General features: G+C 30.4%; 1 protein-coding gene across 8 annotated transcripts in view; it reads left to right on the forward strand.

Moving 5' to 3' along the window:
* The window catches only part of Dmd (dystrophin), a 2,157,616-nt gene that overhangs the window by 941,546 nt on the left and 1,193,485 nt on the right, over positions 1–22,585 (forward strand). For all 8 annotated transcript variants that reach the window (XM_040744180.1, XM_021232987.2, XM_040744181.1 and 5 more), the window contains 5 exons: positions 2,935–3,114; positions 3,398–3,526; positions 5,648–5,818; positions 19,039–19,161; positions 21,318–21,455. In XM_040744180.1, the coding sequence (XP_040600114.1) occupies positions 2,935–3,114; positions 3,398–3,526; positions 5,648–5,818; positions 19,039–19,161; positions 21,318–21,455 (741 nt within the window). The remainder of the gene's footprint in view (positions 1–2,934; positions 3,115–3,397; positions 3,527–5,647; positions 5,819–19,038; positions 19,162–21,317; positions 21,456–22,585) is intronic.

The raw sequence follows: 22,585 nt of genomic DNA on the forward strand, positions 1-22,585 counted from the left end.
GTATCCTGGTAAAGGGAATGATAATGTATTGAAATGCCTGAAAGGACGTATTTGGATAAGTGTGTGGTTAGATAAAGATATCAACTATAAGCAGACTACCCTTAAGAAATTGTTCTAAAAGAATTGAATGAGTGTACTGGGCTATCATACATAGAGGTTATCCTTATAATGTCATGGGAACATTTCCAGGAAACTTACAGAGGCGTTGAAAACTCGGGAAAATAAGTAATTGACACACTGGGATGTTTTCAAGGTGAAATGAGTCCTGTTTTATATTCCTGGAGAATAGTGACTATATGTTTGTCTCTGTGAGATAATGATTCCAATACATCTTATAAGTATAATGCTAAACATAAAAATATCAACAGAGTAGGTTTTCCATCAAAAAGTGAGTTCATGACTTAATGTATTCACTTTAGTGTATGCACCTCACCATTTCTAAAATCAACTTCACTAGTATCTATGAGGAACTGACCTGAATACAAATTTTACATTGTCTACAAATATAATGCAAATTTTCATAAGAAATTAATCTGCTATAGCTATTTTACCATGATAACAAAAGCACAGTAACTTTTAACTATTTTTTTAGCTTAGTAATAGTGCATTCGTTTACTGGAAAGCAAACTTAGTCCTTAATATTTCTGCAACTATCTGCCATCATATTTTATTCAAAAAATGTTAGCATTGTTAACATTTGGAGAAATTATTGTTTCAGTATAGTTCTTCTCATTCTAAACATTTTTGCTGATCATAAAACCCTATACTGTCACCTATGTAGTTTCAATTTTGCTGTTCTAATGTCTCTGAAAGTGTATATAATTATCATCTAGGTCAAAATATAATATATTGAGTATAATGTTATTTTTCCTCACCTTAAAATTAACATAAGGATGTCACACTTTACTACTTGAGGGAAAAATAAACAAACAAATAAAAACCCTAAGTATAATTAAGGATAAAATCAGAATTATCTTTTCTTTTATATTATCCTATCTTTCTAACCTAGAACAATGGTTAGCTTCATTATTTGAAAAGTACATATTTCCCCCACTAATGTACAGAATTTTTAAAGAATTGAAATCTACTTCATGTCTATTCATGTCTAAATGAGCTGTGTATTCCAAAACCTGGTTCTTTCATATTCTAAAAGAAATTTACTAGTATTATCTATGGCAATTTTGCAATAGTGTCTGGAGTCTAAGAGGAATACAATTAACACTCATGATTGATTTATGAACAAATTGATTTTATGAAATGCTTTTCACACTCATGTACAACAAATAGTACCTACATTATAAGTAATCATTTCTATCATAGCAGATAAATTCATTCCAGTATTTTAATGTTAAAATGATAAGAAAAATGCAAATATAAAAGTTCATAAATGAAAATGATTATTTGTTGTATAATTATTTGTTCAACCAGTGTTTTGTGGCATATTTGTTCTTTCTGTTGATTGGATGTCCAAAGCAAGAATCAAAAAATAAAATGGAATGGAAATAATGACATGGCTGCTTCTAGGTACAGTTGAGGGGGAGTATTTTAAATATGAGGGAAAACAGTTCCAAAAGCATGTGGAAGAGTCCAGACTGAAAATTGCTAGCAGAAAAGATTGTCCCATAGAAGGAAAAAGCAGGAGAGCAAGAGATGAGTGACAAAAGACCAAAGAGGGCAAAGAGAACCAAGAGAGGACCAAGATCCAAGAGAGCAAGTAGCCAAAATGGCTGAAGTTATATAGGAAAGAGAACCTGAGGAAAAAGAAGCAAAGCATAGGGGCTGGAGAGGTTTAGGGTAGGAGGTAGGAAAGTGTGAGAAGTGGTGAAGAGCTGCAACTTTGTAATAAGTGCTTGTTGAGAGCATGTTGAACAGTTGTCTGATTATGCTAATAGGCACCAGTGTTAGCTACTTGTCTGGGTTTCTTTGAGACCTAACAAAAACAGTTCTAAAGGACCCAGAGTTGAACAGGACCTGATAGCGTCGAGAAAAGATCACTATGAGGTATCGTGGTGTGTTACATAGACAGAAAAGACATTTTGGGAATACCTAGAAGTGAGAAATCCGCTGTCTGGTAGAGACATCTTTACATGAAACACTTCTATGGTTGTTCATGCATAAAATGCTTTACCCTACTTGTGAACTTACTGCGATTTATTATTGCTATTCCTAAGGGATTTCATCTTATTTTGACATTGGCTTTGGTTATTAAGTCATTGGCATTCTTTGTAAATTACTTTCTTCTTTAAATCAGTTTTGTGCATTTTTGATCATTTTTGTTTTGTTTTGTTTTTTCGAGACAGGGTTTCTCAGTAGTTTTGGAGGCTGTCATGGAACTAGCTCTTGTAGACCAGGCTGGTCTCGAACTCACAGATATCCACCTGCTTCTGCCTCCCGAATGCTGGGAATAAAGTCTTGCACCACCACTGACTGACAGTTTTGTGTATTTTTATTTCATCCTTTAGAAAACTTTTTAATAAAGGTTCTTTATGCCTAAGGAGGTATCAAAAGTATTTATGTCTCCAAAAAGCTGAATATACTACTGTAGAATAATAAAAGGATCATAGTAGTTTAATTTTCTAAAAACAGGTATTTATTTGTAAATGAGTCTTAAATTGTCTTCCATTAGACAATGCATTATCAAATAAATAAATATACAATATTAAATGAAAAATCTGTAGGCTTAGTTATTAAACATACAGAAATATGATTGATAAATCAATTATATTTGTATAACAATATATATATATATTATATACACAGTGATGAAATTACAATATATATCATAAGATTTCATGATTCGTAATAAACACATGGTTGTAGGTTTATGACCTTACAAAATTTTGCATAGCAACCAAACACAACCCATTCACACACTTTAAATCTTAATGCTAAATATTGCATTTTACTGGCAGCTTAATGTTAATTTTTCTACAGGCTACGCAAAAAGAGATTGAGAAGCACAAGGCTCACTTGAAGAGTGTTACAGATCTAGGAGAGGCTTTGAAAACTGTGTTGGGCAAGAAGGAAACCTTGGTGGAGGACAAACTGAGTCTTCTGAATAGTAACTGGATAGCTGTCACCTCCAGAGCACAAGAATGGCTAAATCTTTTGTTGGTAAGAAAAGAGGTAGAAGCTTTTCCACAAACAACACAAAAAGAAACAAGAAAATTAGAGTTCAGAAATGATGTTTGTGTCTGAAAATTCAACGACTTTATATATATGCTGGTATTCTAGAATATAATTCTAAGATATTTTTCTATACTTAATGCTATAGTCAATTTTTATTATGTTACTTAAAGGGAATTTAAATACTACATTTCTTCCTTTTATAAAGTAGAACATACATTTTAAGATTTTTTGTCTAACCAGTAATATGTTATGTTTCTCAAAATTTCAGGAGTACCAGAAATACATGGAAACCTTTAATCAGAATGTACAACACATCACAAAGTGGATCATTCACACAGATGAACTTTTGGATGAATCTGAAAAAAAGAAACCACAACAAAAAGAAGACATTTTTAAGGTAGCAAATAAAATATTATGAAAAGTAGTTTTCTAACTGCACAAGATACGACAATCAAGATTAAACTAGAAAAAACCAAAGACTTTTTAAAAAGTCTAGACATCTCTATTTCTTTCCTTTCCATCTGTCTTGCTTCCTTCTTTTGATCTTCTACCATTCTTCCATAGTTTCTTATCTCCATTCCTTTATACTTTCCTCCTTTTAGAGGAATTAATGACATTATAGAGTTCTATAATTCGGATATTTGTCCAAGTTTATATCTGACCAGTCTATTCTCAATCTCAGCTCACTAAGGATTATAAAGACATATTTTTCTGTCATATTTTAAAATAATTCTTATTTTAATGTCAATATTCTTTGCTTCATCAACACAGTTTCTTCTCCAAATATCTGCAAAATATCAGTAGATTCAGTATCTTTGATCTAAAAACCACTAAGTTCAGAGTGTTCCAAACTTTGAGATTTTTTTAATACTTAAATCATTCCATAGTAGCATATACTATACATGCAATACTCTGTCATGTACAAAATTGTTCTAAAATATTACACAAAATTAACTTTAAGCTAAATGTATTGTTAATTATGAAATGTAATTTTTTGTTTGTTCTTGGGCCAATCATTAAGGCACCAAATCATATATTTTCATATATTCTAAAATCTAAAGTATAAAGTAATAAGGAATATTCAACTTGGTATTGTTCGTTATCACCATCTTATAGAAACAAAATTTTTATATTATGCACATATAAAAAAGTAACATGTTAAAATATGTCATTTCATTTTTAAACCTATTATTCAGTTATCTAATGTTTTATATCACAAATTCAAATTAACCTTTGTTTTAAAATAATTTCTATAACATATATGAAGTTGAAATATATCTTTTTAATAATTTGTCTCTTTTTAATGTTATTTCAATTCTCAATCAAATTTAAATGTTGATGTTTTTGCCAATCTCATTTAATTAATAATTCACTATTTTTAGTTCAAATTTTCTGTAATGTGCAGTTATTATTACTGCTTAAAAAATCAACTATTATTACTATTTCTGTCTTTCCTTTATTTTGGTTTCTAGTTTTTGAAACAGGATCTTCCTTAATTACACAAGCTGGTAACTTGAAGTCATTATGTAACACATATTATCTTTTAATTTGCAAACTTCCTTTCAGTCTTTCAAGAATTTTTGTGCTACAGGATTTGTCTTTTTTAATGAAATACTAAAGACATTCTAGGATCTTTCATAACTGTATTTACTTATTATCTGGATTATATCTTAGTATTTGTTTGCATTATATTTTGCAGTTTTGATTCATAGTTGATTACAATCAAGGTTATCATGTAAGGACAACATTCATGTAAAGATTTTGATATAATATATAATGGATATTTAACTCATGGGTCCATTGACTGCTTGGTTTATGTGCCACACTCCTCTTATAAGCAATGCAGAACATATAAGTCCTAGAGAATCAATCTTTTCCATGATGTTCAAGAGAATATAGATTTAAGAAATATCAGAAATGAATATAAAAGTGTGCTTTGGTTATTTTCCCTCCTGAGCACGTAATGTAGTGGTGCTATAACCATTAATTCCAATAAGCATAATAGACAATAAAACTAAATGTGTAATAATATGCTTGTTTGCAGACAATGAAAAGAAGTCAAGACCTTTCCCCTTGTCCTTCCTTAGACAAAGTAGATAGATTTAAAGAGACATATATGAAATTTTAAAATGCTGTTCTAGTATTTTTAAGCTCACACAGTTTTATTCTGTTTCACTATTTTTTTTTTTTTTTGGTTTTTATGAGACAGGGTTTCTCTGTATTGTTTCGGAGGCTATCGGTCCAGCCCGGCCTCGAACTCACAGAGATCCGCCTGCCTCTGCCTCCCGAGTTCTGGGATTAAAGGTGTTTGCCACCACCGTCCGGCTCTGTTTCACTCTTATTGAAATTGATTTTGTTCTTTCCAATCTGTTCTGCATGTTTCCCCACTTTTCTCCTTGTCATGACTTCCTCTCCCTTTTCTCCTCTGCCTCTCCCTCCATCTCACTCTCTCTTCCTCTGTGTCTGCTCTAACTCTGATTACTAACTTGAAGCCCTGTTTCTTGCTCATGGAATATAGCGTTTAAAGGCCGAAATGAATGACATCCGCCCAAAGGTGGACTCCACACGTGACCAAGCAGCAAACTTGATGGCAAACAGAGGTGGCCACTGCAGGAAAATAGTAGAGCCACAAATCTCCGAGCTCAACCGTCGATTTGCAGCCATTTCTCACAGAATTAAGACTGGAAAGGTAGGAAGATCTACTCCAAGGTGGAAACTTGTACTTAATGATCTCTTGAGAAGGTTGCGCAGTACTCTGAAGGGATCAAGAAATCCCCACAACAAGGTTTTCAAAAGGAGTAAGAAGGTCAAAATATACTTAAGGAAATTTTGCCATTGACTATCATGGAGATAAATCTCTCTTCCTTTCTCTATGTCTTTCTTTCTGTCACACTTTTTTTTCTGGCCACAGCTATGCTAGAACTGCACGCTGCAATGGTTTACATTTGTACTTTCAGGGATCACCTATAACAAGGTAACAGAGCATGCAGCAGGACAAAATAAAAAAAAAAGAAAAAGAAAAAGCACAAAATATATTTATCTAAACTAAGCAGCACTACTGAAGTGTTTTTCTAAATATAATATTGCTCATGTGTAATGCATATCAAATATCCACCGTGAGGCCTTGTATATCTGCATGATCTAGGATATTTGTACCTCTTTACTTGTTATGCACATTTGTGAAAATAATTTGGTCATGCTAATTGCAAGCACTGTGACAAAATTCATTCGGTTATGCTGAAATGCTCAAGCCATGAAAGCAAATGAATGTGAAACTTAAATTCAATATTTCTGTAGTTTTGTATGCCGATTTATCTTTATACTATTTAATGAAGAACTGGAGGGTATGGAACTTTTGCATGATAATCTTCATGTTTATATAACAAGTAATGGATATAAAAACCTCAGAAGTAAAATATGTAAATACAGGACTAGACAATTTCAATGTTTTGATGAAGATTTGAAATGCAAGAAATTATATGAAAACATATCCAACCTTGTCTGATACATTTTTCAATATTATATGGAACACATTCAAATAAAATATGTATGAAAGAAGCACAAATTTTAAATATAGTTAAGTCATGGGATCAATTTAATTAAAAAAAGAAATACATATTGAAAAAAATTCAAGTTTTTCCCTATTGACTTTTTTCTGATTTCTCTTAACTACTAAAAATGGCTAAATATTATACTAATATTGTATTAGGTTTCTGAAAGGACAATTATCCTTTGTCATCATAATAAAGCTAAAACTGCAGAGATGAAGTATATTTGATGCTTTGCCTATTTATTTGTTGATTTGTGGAAAAGTTGGAGAATGTGTTAAAAATTATTTTCATCAATATGGTTATCAAATTTTATATATATATATATACATGTTTATAATTGCTAAAGTTTCTAAGAAATCGCAATAAGTCAGTATTTTTTTCTGTATTTTGCCAGAATATGTGAGTAGTAACTAACAAATCATGGAAAAAGTTCAAATCTCGTATTTTATTCATCCGTCCAAGTAAAGCATAATTAGTAGTTTGACATAAATACTGATAAAGCAATCAAATTTTGTGTCAGAGTATCCCTATTTACCCTAAATTACAACAAAATGACTAGATATATCACTGATATTGTTTTGGAGAGATAATTAAGCTTTACCATGATAAAACTAAAAAGGAGTGATAAAATTTATCTGTTTTTTTGTCCATTTTTGTGCCAAGAAATGATATTGAACTTCCATTTTTCTAGAAATTGGGCAAATGCAAGAGTGTAAAAACATTTGCTTAAAAATACCTGCTTATGAACACAAAACCAAACAATGAGCAATTATAAAAATGTGCTCAATACTAAAACCTATTCAAAGAATTTTTCAAACACCTCTGAGGTAATTCTAGTAGGAAACAATGCTACCTTTGCCAACAATCTGTAAATAGGAAATAACTCTAAATGTCTGTTCTTTATAAGGTAGTTACACTTTGCAATTTTGTTTCAATAAAGGATTATTTGAGTAAAAATAAATTCCACATTGTAGAATAGTACCTAACAAAGATATATTTCTTGGTAAACAATTAAGTTTAAAATGATTTTTCTAGAAAGCCATAGTCTTCACAGTGATAGACTCTCAGCATGGTGAGATTTAAATTACTTTTACTAGCATTGCTGTCCCATAAAATTCTGAAATGTAACAAAGTTCAAATATCTACAAAGATTCTGCACTGACTGTTCTTGAAATAGCAGTGTATCCTTAGATTGCAAACAGAAAAATAAAAATAGAATTGGATTCGTCATTTGAAAAGTAATCATAAACTCATCTTTTCAGGTAAAATTTCTAGAAATTAGATATGTAAAAATCAAAATAAAATTTTAAAGGTATATACTTTAATATTATGCATATATATATATTCAGGGCCTCTTTTTACTTCTACCTCATGTGTAGTACTGCACAACTTTGTCTCTCCACAAAAGAATAATTACCCTGAACCTCAAAAGTCATTATTCAAAATCGAATATATAAAATATCAAATAGTGGAGTTATTAGATACGGAGGGATTATACTTTTAATTTTTTTCTTTCAATGTTTGAGTTCAAGTAGTATAAATTACACCTATAGAATATGTTTTTGAAATTCCCAAGTAGATCAGTCAAAATATCTGTAACTTTTCAATTGGACACCTCAATATTTTTGTGTTGTTAAATTCATCTTTAAGATGTATAATGACTTAACTATTATTTCCCTTATAGAGTATGATTTTGACAGTGTTAGCATGATCTTAGATGTCAAAAAGGGATTAGTTAAATGTTTGAGATGGAGGATATCTCCGTAGTTAGATTTTCTCATGTACAACCATAACTTAGGACAAAATCTTTGGTGATGACTGAAATATGAAAGTAATTTGTATTGACGAATATTATCAACTCAATGTAAGGATTAGTTTTAGGTTACCCTTTCAGCAATCAACTAGATGGACAATTAAGTAGAACAAAGATTATCACAAGAAGTTACTGCTTAACACCTCTGTGCTCTGCTGGGTAATATCTAGTGAAAGATATACTTTAACACTTCTGACACAGATAGTCTACCATAAGAAATTCTAAAAGTCAAAATAATGAGCACTGGAATTCTCAGTTGATACTGGACCTGGATGGGGCACCATGTTGAGAAGAGAGTTCTTAAGTTGAAACTCCCCCAATTGCTCTGGTAAATAGCTAAATATAGTACTATTTCTGTAACTTGGCATATTCCCATTTAAAGCACAGAGCATACTTGACATATATCAAGATACAAAGATGATGCCAGTCTCCTTTTATCTTCAACATTGTCATGTGGGTAAATGATGTAAGAAACATATAGTTAGAAAAACATATTTGTTATAAAGATTTGAAACCCCAAAAAGGAATGTTTATCGATAATTATTATTTGGTTAGATATTTTGAGCCACAGGTTAGTTCTTATGTTTTGAGAAGTAAAACAATTATTGATAAACAATGGAATGGAAGAGTAATTTATTTCTCTTTCTCATTTCTGGGATGAAGCTCAAATGACATGTTTTTGCTAGTTTTTTTTTTTTTTTGCGAAGACTAGTCTAAAGGGTAATCAACTAGACTTACAAATACTAGAAAGTTCTACCTCACCAAGTACAACACAACTCCAAATTCTACCTCTTTGTTTTTATTTAGATTGAGCAACTATTTAAGATGTTGAGAACCTGTATTACTTTTTAATCATTATGATATTAGTGTAGGGATATGAATGTTTTAATGGAGTAGGCCATAATTATAAAATTAAACCATGAATCCTTTAAGAACCCCTGGAAAATTTGAAAAAAAAAAACCTAGAAGTGGTACCTCGGATTACCTTTCTTTGCTTTAGAGGATCTGAGTTGGATGACAAGGTGGTTGTCAAGGGGGTGCTATTAGTACCCGAAGATACCATGGAACAGATGCATAGTAAAGATATTAGAAAGACAAAAGTAAGTTGCTTCTCAATGTTGTTGATTAGGAAATCGCTATTTGTCCTTATTTACCTAGAAGTCAACTGAAGGGAGGGGAATTAGCATTGGAGGAAATGCTTATTTTGGTGGGTCTAAATGAATTAATGATGATATAACTGAGAATAAAGGAGCTGTCTAGATGAATTCTCATCAGTCATATACTACTTTCAGAGCACAATGTTTGGTCTTGTGGTGACATTATTAAGACAGATATGATAGATTTAAGTAACCTACTGTTAAAGATGTATTTGTGAATATTGAGTTGTGAGTCATATTCATGCTAAGTGAATTTAGTAGTAGCTCCAAAAGATTTGAGGAGATAACAATTTTAGATAAGACATTAAAAAGTCCCCTTGTATACATTATGAGATAGAGGGTATAGAGCATGAAGCTTACTTGTGGATGACAAAACTGCAGAGGTTGATTAGACACAGTATAAAGAGGTCATGACAACAAGATTAATAGACTGTGCTTAATTTAGCATGCAATGAGGACTTTGTAATAGTTCTGTTTCATGCATTCTTGAAAGATTAGTGCCTTGGTGTGTGAGGAGAACAAAATTGAATAGTGTCAAGAATTCGGGAAACCAGATAGGAAGCATTACAATAGCCTTTATGAGACACGAGGACTTGGAATAATGGAGTATTTATGAGAAATATAAAGTGTTAATTGAGAGAGAACTCTCCAACGTTTTTTGCACTTGGGAGATTATAAAACAAAGATTACAAATATTCAACACCAAAAGATACTTGTTCAGTGAAAGTACAGAGAAATCTGAAAATTTATATTATTAACAAGTTTTAGGGTGTTTCTATTGTAAATGGATTAGGAGAGCCTACCTCCAGAACTACCTACTTAGCATCATTTGGAATTAGCACAGAGAATGTTGTCTTTGAGATACACGAAGATAGGAAGTAAATTATTAATTAGAATTCCAAACTGATTGGTTGAGAAAGTCTTTGTATAAAATTAAATAATTAAATATGCATCAAGGTATATTTCAATGTTTTCAAAAGATGTGTAACTATACTTCATAAAGCTCTGTTATATTAACATAGGTAGTTATTTTGTCTTATTGAAAAATATTACAAAATATATGCATATGACTTCTACATATCAAAATATTTTATCTTGTAAGTACTGGAAAATTTTACATATTGGCTAAATGGATAATAACTAAATTAAAAAGATGAACCGATTTTTTTCATGTCTTTAGTTATTCACTAAGACTTATGTGCTAATAGGATATATTTATGACATGTTCTTCAAATTCCTTATGGGTCTTTGAATTTGCAACAAAAATTCATCTAGCAGTTTATATATATTTATACTATAACAGTAAAATGAGATTTGGACAATCTGATATCCTATGTTTAAATATTCACTGTTTAGTTTCTATATTAATTATATGTATCAGTTCTTTTGACCTTTAATCACCCTCAGCAGATATAAAACTGATCTTTCTGAATATGAGTATCTTTTAGATATTTATAGTGGGTTTTGAGATAACAAATGAGACAGGTGACAAGTTTTCTATATAATGTAGGTTAGAACACACACACACACACACATACACACACACACACACACACACACACACACTAAAACATTTGACTTCCTTAATAAATTGTATTGCCTGTGGGAAATAATTGAGTAACACATTAGACTTGATACTTTGTATCTCCTGAACATCAGGCTAAAATTAACAAAAAAGATTACATGATCTAGGATGTCAATCTAACATTCCTTAGATTTAGTAATTTTAACTAAAACTTAACTTCCCTTATCAATCTATCTCCACTCATTTTCTAAAACAGCACCTCTTCTGACAGGAAAACAGTCAAAATGCATCATTTGGGACAGTTATTTATGTTATAAAATATATGCTTGACTTAATTTTCTACAAAGAGAATAAAATGTAGGCAAAACTATACGGAAAAGCTGCAGATATTGTGCAATATATACTAACTATAATTAGTATCATTAGAGATAATAACAGGTTCATTTTCAAACTATATAGTACACATGCTACTTAAATTTAACTGAAATGAATAAAAATTGTACTAATCCACACAGTTTCTATTCTAATAATACTAATTCATATCTGTATTTGACTACCTAGTCAGCAGAGTTAACTATATTTAAATTTTGAAATAAATCTCTTTTAATTATTTTAATTATTTTGAATGCCGATATGTTTCTGAACATAGTAAACTCTGCCTTTTGATAAAACTGCATGGGTTTCATTAGTATGGTATTTATTATAATTAAAGCTATTTGGTGATTACTGATTGTAGTAACTTAAAAACAAAAGTAATTTTATCAATTAGTGTAAGTGCATTCAAAAGTAGTAATTATTTGGAAAACAGACTATTAGATAATTATATGAGGATATGAAAGAGGCTCTATTCTCAAAGTTTCCACAGTTAGACAACCTGGTTAGAAATTTTTAGATCATCGTGATTGATTTATGCTATATTAGTATGAATATATCCAATTTTATTTCCAATGGTAACTTTAGTAAACTTTTTTCTATTTTCAAATGAGAAAGAACTAAACAGAATCCCTGACAAGATAGAATCAGTTTTCCAAAAATGTTGTAATTTTGTATTTATCAAGTCCCATCAAACACTGCATTGTAACTTAGACTTAAACCATTTGCTGTTTCATTTGACACTACTGAACCCTCACAATCATGACAAAAGAAGTACTTCCGTTAACATTAAACACAAAAAGTAGCCAATGATTCTTGATCTACCAATGTCTTATACAACCAGTATTTAACCAATTCTAAAGTGAGTGACCCAGAAATTTGTTTTATCAATTTAAAAATCAATAGAAATATACTGGACAACCGTCCTAGTGAGTTTCACAACTTAGCCATACTCTCATCAATTAAGCATTCAAAATAAATTGGTGCCTTACCAGAAATTACCATACCTATTACAAAACCAATCCAACCAGCGAATGATGGTATTTTGAGCTCCTGAATAATTTATTTCAACTTTTTAATAGTTTTCTCATAGTTTAAATTTAAATGTAAAAATTCAGTAAGCCCAAAAATTATTAATTTGGGAAACTTTTTTTCAAACACAGATAAAGATTTTTAAATAATCTTGTTTATCTTTGTAAGTTTTCTTCCCTCTAAAGACAGGAGCATTTGAAATTATTGTCCATATCATGTCATTAGTCTCTTCTCTGTTGGAAATGTTAGTGGCCCTTCAAACTACATTCTTTTGATTGTTATTTGCTATTTTTCTTCATTCCCTGTCTAGTTGTTATAATGATAAATACTATTTTAAAGTTGCAAAATGGAAAACATATTGAGTTGAAGGCATTTTTAAACCAAACTGTAGCACTTATATTATTTATTTTCAGTTTAGATCCCAGTGTGTATTCCCAAATAGTGCTTTTATTTTGATGACTGAGAACCCATAGTCAAGGTTATCAGATGTTTACAATGCTATCTGTGTAAACACATGCATTATAATGCTATTGTATTTGTACAGGCTGAAGTAATATTTAATCAAAAGAAAGCTAATATTTTATTATAAATAAAGTATAACTAAATAACTATAAATGCTTTCAAAATTAGTGAATCAGTTTGTAATTGATTTTACTTTTGTTCAGTTATTTAATTCTTTGTTGGCTTGTGATATAAGTAACCATTAATGCCAAAGCTTCAATAGAGCCTTAAGTCTCGTCAATCCTTAAATTTTTCAACAAAGCACAATTAATAGTTGTTACGCAATTTAAAGGAATATTAAAATATCAAGGAAAACAAAGTGTCTTTCTCAGTTTCTCTGTCTCTTCTTTCTTTTGTGTCCATTTATCTGTTTATTAAAGTTTTCTATGTTCTATCTTCTATGTATTTTTGTGTAACTGCACGGTCATGGTAAAGTTCTTAAAATTAAAAGGTAAGTAAAAGATTAAATTGTACAAAGTAATAATTGCTATATGCTTCTCTTACTTCACTATAACTTAATTTGTTTTATTTTCTATATATTGTAAAACCTATCTTGTGTTCATTGCCTAACATCATATAACAAATTTATTATTTTAGTTGTACTCTGGTCACACATTTTAAGTAAATAAAAATTTTTATTTGCAAGATTATTTTCAACCATTGCCTTCAACTGCCATAGACAATTTTTCATAATTTGATTTTGAAATGCAAGAATTATAAACTTGCTACCTTGAACTGAACTTTAAGTATTTATGAGTTTATGTATTTACTCATGCATTTTTCTTGTTGTGTCATGAGGCAGGGCTTAATTTTGTAGCCCTGACTGATCCCAAATAGCAATTCTTCTATCTTAGCTTCCAAATTTGTAATGTGCATCACCATGCCGTGGTCTAAGTCAGTTTTGAAACAATAAGCACTTCCATATTATCCATTTCTTCCAATATATTGCATAATAAGTCAAAATTATGAAGTACAATATAAACATTGAAATAACACTTTCACTGTTTAGCAAAACTATCTTCTTCATTAGAATTAAAAACCATGCAATAATGGTGAACTAGCGAATTATTAAGGGCAGGCAACTATTAAGTCTTTCCAATTTTTACATATAAAGAGTAGTAATCACATATATATTAAGTGGCTGGTCTTTTTGTGCCAATAGTTGAAATAACTGGGTTGATTATTTATCATCCTTTTAATTGTAAAATATGATTATTGATAAATCAATGGGTAAATAGTCCTTTTATTTTGGTTTTTCGAGACAGAGTTTCTCTGTATTGTTTTGGAGGCTGTCCTGGTACTCGCTCTGTAGACCAGCATGGCCTCGAACTCACAGAGATCCTGTTGCCTCTGCCTCCTGAGTGCTGGGATTAACAGCATGCACCACCAACGCCCGGCTAGGTAAATAGTCTTAAAACTAGTAATATGTATACTAAACATCCTTTTCTTATAAAAAAATAAAAGGAGGTCATATTTACTATGCAAAATTCAGACTGATACAAGAGGTATTGCTAACTGCAATGTAAAACATCCATTTGGGATCACGAATAAATAAGGGATAAAGAAATTAGAATTTCTAGGTAAAGCCCACAACCAAAGGGCTACTGAGACTATTTTTCTTAAAAATATATTCTATAAAACTAAAACCTTTTAAACTGCATGTGAACGAGACTGACGATTTATGACTAATATAAAAGTAATCCAATAAAATTGTTGAATATTCACATTTTAGATATTATTGATAGGGTAGTATTCCATGCAGAACTTTCTAGTTAATAATGAATGATAAATCTTATCAGTTGGCATAGCTAAAATAGTATAAATCTGCACTAACAACAAGAGTCCACAAATCAATAAAAAATTGTCTAATCTAAATTAAGATGTGGTATAACTGTAAAACATGCTTACAGTTTGAGTACCTGTTTTTAAATAGTGAATTGAAAATATAATTATTATTTACATTGTTTAGAAAATAATATTTTGGGCATATTAATGAAAAAACTGCTAAATATTGGAAGATAATATTTAGGACTTATAAATAATAAAATAATTTTATGCAATTTTTGCTTTTAATATAGCATCTGTATCAGTTTAAATTGTATTTATGACTTTCATTGTATTTCTATTGAGCTACAATACTCATAACACTTTGTGCAAACTTAGAGGATAGATTTTATCATGAGGTGTTAGATTTTAACACAATATTCAAGTTAAAGTGATCATATTTTAAGTATTTGACGTAATGCATCACTACTTAATATCTGCTCATTTATTTTCAGCAACCAAAAAAAATGTTATTTCTAATAAACTGGAGAAAGTCCTAGCTGGGCGTTGGTGGCGCACGCCCTTAATCCCAGCACTCGGGAGGCAGAGGCAGGCTGATCTCTGTGACTTTGAGGCCGGGCTGGACCGACGGCCTCCAAAACAATACAGAGAAACCCTGTCTCGTAAAACCAAAAATAAAATAATATAAAATAAAAAAATAAATAAACTGGACAATGTCCTAATCAGAAAGTTACCTTTAGGCTAACCTAAATGTATAGTCTGTGAATACTTTCTACCTGTTCATTTAGAATATTCATTTTGAAAGAATATTCATAGGTTTTAATCTCTTACCTGAATAATAGTCATTTCCCAAATGTAGAGTAGTTTTACATCAAGAAGTCTGTACCCTGTGCATTTTGAAAAAAGTAAATAAACAAAAAAACAGAGTTTAAGTTTCTATTCTTTGTGTTAATTTGTATTCATTTTTGTAAGTGTATTACCTAAAGTCTTTTTATATCATTATTCTGTTGCTGGTAGCTTTTTGTTGTTTTCCTTTAGGCTTTGCTTTTTGTATATGATGATATCATGTTCTTCGTATCTTTTATCCCACTGTTGATATATTTTACATATGCAGAGCACCAATCAAAATTTTTAATTTTCTGTTCAGATTGTACATATTGGAAGACAAATAGTTCAAATTAGAGTGTTTGCCCAACATATGAAATACTCTGCATTTGATCTCAATTACATATATAGATATAGATACAGGTATAGATATAGATATCTTTCCAGAATCCTTGCAACATTCATTCTGGTATGTCATCACAGTATAATAGCAATGTTTACATTCTTTCCAGAAAAACATATTTTGGAGTACCTATTCCATAGCAGAAATGACTCTAGATAGAAAGAAACAAACGTATTTTAGCAGAAGGTAGATCTTGTCTCACAGATTTTGAAGTATTTTCCCAAATAACACCTAATAAATATACCTTAGTGGACAAAACACAAGTACATTTACATCTTCCTTTCTTTATTGAGACTATTTCCTATAATGCAATAGTTCAATACATCAAGCTTTCTTTCTATTTTAATACAGTTTTCCAAGTTGGCACCTGAATTTCTCCATGTTAACATTAGAATTTAATTGATTCAATTTTTAAAAATTCTTTGGCAGAATGAAAACATAAAGGCAAAATATATTGAGTATTACTTTGTGTCACACAAGTACATAGGACTTTGGGAGACAATGATAATAGTTGTTTACTGAACAGGAAAACTTTTAACACACTTGATCCTCATAACATTCATATGAAGTAGATGTTATTTTCCCCCAGTGTTACAAATAAAATATTCCCTGCTCTAGAAAGATAAAAGCAAGTGTTGGCTAAGATTCCTCAGCTAGAGTGTAAGGCCCACTTTCAATATTTGAATTTATGTGAAAAACTTATGTTCTTTACTAGAAGATGAGAGGTATTATGAGAATCTTGAGAGACAATAAGACAGACTTATCAAACCTCCTACAAAGCAGTCCTGTATCAGGAAATGTAATTATGCTTAGAAAGATCCTCAAGAAAAGATTGAGATGACTTACATGACCATCATGCTCAAACCTACACCGAGTTGTTTTTAGTAGATGTGTAAGGTTCCTATGTAGCAAAAATACAATTGCAGCAATGCTTGGGGGTGCATATTGACCTGATCACAGTGCACTTGATGAAGCTTATTGGTAAAGAAGGGAATTGGACAACTCTTTGGATATCTTTGGTATTACTGGGACTAAAAAGAAACTAGACCACAGACAATTAATTTATATTTGTTATTTCTTAGATCCAAGGATAGGCAAGATCTGAGAGTATATTCAAGAACAGCATGGTTTGTGTTTTGAGAATGGTTGACTGAGAATATAAATGTGGTCTTAACAAAGTTAGGTAAAATGGTATCATATACACCTCAAGGAAAAGTTTATAAGATCAGTTCCTGATATGCTGAGCTTACTAAACAATTGATACCTGTTTTAAAATCTAAACTAGATTTCAAAAGTAAGTTCATAACTATATATAACGATTACATGGTGATTTGAAAAACAATTAATTGCAGAAGAAACTTTCGGGCAGGGTCACAGAAACCACATACCAAGCCCTTGACACCACTCTATTTTAGTATGTCGACAGAGGATGACCTAACAAAGAAGTGGGTGGAGTGAAACATGTAAATCTGACAACGATTAGACATATTATTTTGAAATCTACTTAGTGAAAAATGTTACTTTAAGCATTTGTTTTTTATCCACGAAGTAATGTTGAGTAGCAAGTTATTCTCACGGAGTCTCAGCAAAGGTGAACAATAATTCAATAATTTCAAGTATCAACAGATATGTATATACATGTAAATTATGGCAGTATGGTGATAATTAAAAGACTGTAATCTCCTTTAAATTTAGGCTATTCCAGTTTCTACCCTTTAAAAATTATGGTATTTCAAATGATAAATCATCATTAAAATTTGAAGAAATACTACTATAATAAGTCATTTCAAAACAGATCCTATAAACCATTCACAGGGCAGGGAGAAGAACATTGAAGATGTGTTATTATTTATATTCTGTGTTCCACTTATGCTCTTATGAATAGCAATATTTTATTCAGTCCTCCCTAGTAACAGATTACCTTTAGATACTGGGTTTTTCCTTGAGGAATAATCCAAATTTCTTCTCACAACTTTTCATCTAAAAATGGTAATGTCAAGCTACAACTGAAAATACAGCTAGGAAACAATAGATAAGAAATGAACCACATAAAATTAACTTAACCTTGGGCATAAAATACACACAGGCGTTTCCTAATTTCAATAACATGATACACTTATGGAAGAAGCCCTTAATTTTGTTTACTAGCAGGGGAATTTTAAAATTGATCAGGTGAAAAATAATTTCAGTGTTATAATATTAACAAATTGAAATAGAAAATAACAAATTGAACGATTGCTTGTTTTTTTGGATATCTTATTTTCATTGTCTTCTCGTGTATTTTCAAGTATTTTGTATGGGAACTAAAAGGATTATTAAGAATGCTGAGACCATGATAAATATTAATTTCAGATTTTAAATATTTTTGAAGCATGTGAAATATTTGGGTTTCTCTAATAAGGATATATTTGTGCCAGCTTCACATTCCTGGAGCAGTTAATATTGTTGTCTTATGAAGACATGCCAGGAATTTATACCATCCTAAAAATGGCATTTGAAATGTTGAACAGATTGCTACATGATTTTTCTAAAAATAAGGTAAAAAATTCCAGATTTTACCCAAGGTTACTGTTATTGATTAATGTGGCAATTTAGGATGGACTTAAATTTTATATTATCAGAATGCCTAAAATAAGTTAAAGTTTAACTTTAGAACATTAGAGATTAATACAGACAAATACATGTAAATTAGTTATTTTGATATTCTGGAATGATGAATCACATTATCTTGTATATATGTTTAGCTCTGATGACAAGTGCTTCTCCATATGTGCATTCTTAGGTACTTTCCCAGTTGTATTTCAAAACCTTCATAAACTTTAATATGGAAACATAATGCATGTCATTATTTTAGCAACAGGGGTCTGAATAAATGTATTTCATTTGGTTTATGTTTCTAATAAAAAGTAATTTTGATTTAAATTAGCACTATCTTTTTTTTTTAGGCCTCCATTCCTTTGAAGGAATTGGAGCAGTTTAACTCAGATATACAAAAATTGCTTGAACCACTGGAGGCTGAAATTCAGCAGGGGGTGAATCTGAAAGAGGAAGACTTCAATAAAGATATGGTAAATTGGTTCTGATGAAAGTGTGAATGAACCAGGAATGAAAATGAGTAAATATTTGGAAGAAAATAATGCAACTCATGTCTCTAACTGAATTCTCAGAATATTAACATTCACATAGTGTTATTTTTTTAATGATTATATTAAATGGAAAGTATTTCTTTGGACATGTTATTGTAACTGTCAAATTACCATCATATGAACATATGAGAACACTCTCAACTTCTAATAAATAGTTCAATTTTGTTTTTGTTTGTTCCATTTTTAAATTCAGAAGGCAAAATATAAGAGGAAACAGGATATAAACTAAAATATAATAGAAAATTATAGTCTTACACATAGCTGATGCTTTTGGTAATAGAAAGGACAATTGTATGAAATGTGAAATTGTCTACCATAGTTCCTAACAAAGTGGTTTTACCAAAGATTTAAAAAATATATATATACATATAAAATATATATATATTTCCATGTTGCTTATTCTATGAGAGTAAAGAAATATGTCCATTTGGCCTGTACATAAACTCAATACATCTTCCTTCAATTTAAAATATCTTTTATATTTTTCTTTGGCTTGACTATTTCTACATCACATCACTATTCACTGAGTATGTTTATGCTACATTCGCTTTACTTTTTTGCATGTTATTTCTCCCTCTTCCACTACCATTATCACTGTAGCATACTTAACCTTTACATGTATCACATTAGAGATTTTCATACCTATATTAATTATACAGACATTTTAGACAATGCTTGAGCAAAATTAAGAATCACTATATAATTTTTAGTTGCTAGATAATGTGAAGTAATTGGAGAAATATTTCTGCCCAGTATTCTTAACCTCAACTCATATTATTCTGACTTCTTGGAGCTGTGTGAATCAGTACTCTTTATGTAAAAATTTAGTGGCCTTCACATCTCAGCTCATGAGAGGGAAAACAGGAAGAAGCTTCCCGAATCTGTGATCCAGCTAACTCTACTTCATGTCAAAGAAGAAATTCCAGGGAGAAGAAGTGAAAAAGTGTTGCTACTTCTCAGTCTCATTAACAACCCTGCTATAGAATACTTATCAGGGGAATAAATTAGTTTTATTAATGTTTTCTTTCTCAGCCATGGAACTTGCTTCACAGTCACAAAAGACATATTAAATTATTCTAATATAGTCTTTATATAGTCTGTAATATATGTATATATGCATTATATACATATATGTAATTGTGACTTTCACTAGACTATTAATAGACAACTGTAAAATAAATATCCCATTTCCTTTAAACACAATGGATGAGTATTATGAAATTATGAAATTTAAATATGTTCTAGATTTATATATATTACATTTATTACCATATATAATATTATAAATGTATACATAAATGCGTTTTTTGAAGTTTGTGTGTCATTTATCATTAGCTCATTGGCATACCTGTGTACCATTGCATACTATGCCTTTGTAGTAGATAATTTTCATATTTGGAGTTGAATGACAAGAAACAAGATATGCACAAATGTAACCATGTTCAATAATATTACAACAGAACTTTTTTGAAATATCTTTAAGTAAATAAAATTATACCATTATTCTTAGATAGTAAATTAAAATGAGATTTGAAAAATTTTGAAGTTATTTTAGTACATACTCATAGTATTATATTATTTGCTTAAATTTAGCAAAATTATGCATCAGTTTAGAAATTAATTATTTTCAATATCTGACGAATTTCCCCATCACTTTTAATAATGCTCCACATTCAAAATTTTAGCATTTAGGCTTAAATATAAAACAGAGCTTAGTATGTAAATTTACTATACAGATATAGATCAGTTAACATAGAGAGTGTCAATCATTAACTGTAGTAGAAGTAAACTCCAAGAGGATATTTTTATAGCAAATCATAACTTTTATGTTCTAAAGTGCTTACTCATCATCTTTGTACAGATGCCATTCATAATTTGTTCTTCAGAAGAAATACACAGATATTTTGTTTTCTATCTAAATATAAAAGAAATATTATGAGTATACTGTTTTATGATAGCATCCCCTGAAAGTTTTAAATTGGATTTTTGTGTGTATTTAAATATGTTTTTATCTCTGTTAACAATATGTACAGCTTTTTATAGTCAAAATGAAGACTGTACTTGTTGTTTTTAATCAGAGTGAAGACAATGAGGGTACTGTAAATGAATTGTTGCAAAGAGGAGACAACTTACAACAAAGAATCACAGATGAGAGAAAGCGAGAGGAAATAAAGATAAAACAGCAGCTGTTACAGACAAAACATAATGCTCTCAAGGTATTAGAGCTCAAATTATAATATGCTTTGCGTGTGGTTTTGTATATATAGGATAAAATGCCATGTACATAAATAAAATCTGCTTAAGCATTTTAGTTACCAGAAAATTACTTTTTCCCATTGAATATGTGTGTTTTATTTATTTTTTGTGCTATCAGTGTGGTGAGATATGTATCATAAACTTTGTTTTGTTCTTTTTCTTAGTAATATTGAAAGCTATCCAAAAGTATCATTCACAGTATTTAGAAATTTATTTTATAATATGCTTTATTTCTACAAACTAGTTTCATATTTGTCTTGGTTGCCAGAACAATCAATTGGTATTCCCTCTACTGATTTTGTTTCTTTATAGAAGGTCTAGTATTTTGGCAAACTGTTTCTATAATAGGGCCTATATTTTCCTCATTTAAAAAATAAACTTTACTGTGTTTATAACAGATACTTTGTAAAAATAGGCATCTACTAGAGCCCAGTTTCATTTTTATAGGAACTCTCAAAAATGCTCATGATGCACTTGAAAAACTGTTGTCAGCTGTAGTATTTGCACTCAAGTATCCTTGTGACCCATCTGTATTGTGCAGGAAGTACAGAATAAGCTGTTCATTTTTCTCTAATGCTGTCTATGCAGTCCTTGAGATGGAAGTAGATATGCTAAACGTTTTGTAAACCACTACTTTTGTATATGCTTTGGAATATTCTCTATTTTACTTCATGACTTACTATCCAATACTGTTAAATGTAATGTTTTCTTTGTGAATCATTGCTTTAGACCTATATGACTATATGGATAGATTCGCCTAGTAGGGGAATGGAGTCTGCATTCTATATGCAAATAAGTGGGTAAAATCTTTTTTCTTATTGTTAACCAAATAATCACTGCTGAGAAAGTAATTACATACTATTGTGCCTGTAAGGAATCAACAAGGAAACTCTAATTGAGCAGCAGGTGTTCTGAAGGTAACTGCTCTCAAATATAGTAAACAGAAAAGACCTCTTCCTTGAGGGAATGCAAAAGAGAATCATAATTTGCCCAGAAAATCAGAAACCTGTGTAATTCACACTCTTCTGTGACAAAACCTTTCAGAAGTTTCTAGATTAGTCACAGAAAGAAATGTATATTATTAGTCAGC

This window comes from Mesocricetus auratus, unplaced genomic scaffold, assembly GCF_017639785.1.
Source record: "Mesocricetus auratus isolate SY011 unplaced genomic scaffold, BCM_Maur_2.0 Super-Scaffold_100003, whole genome shotgun sequence".
Taxonomy (NCBI): Eukaryota; Metazoa; Chordata; class Mammalia; order Rodentia; family Cricetidae; genus Mesocricetus; species Mesocricetus auratus.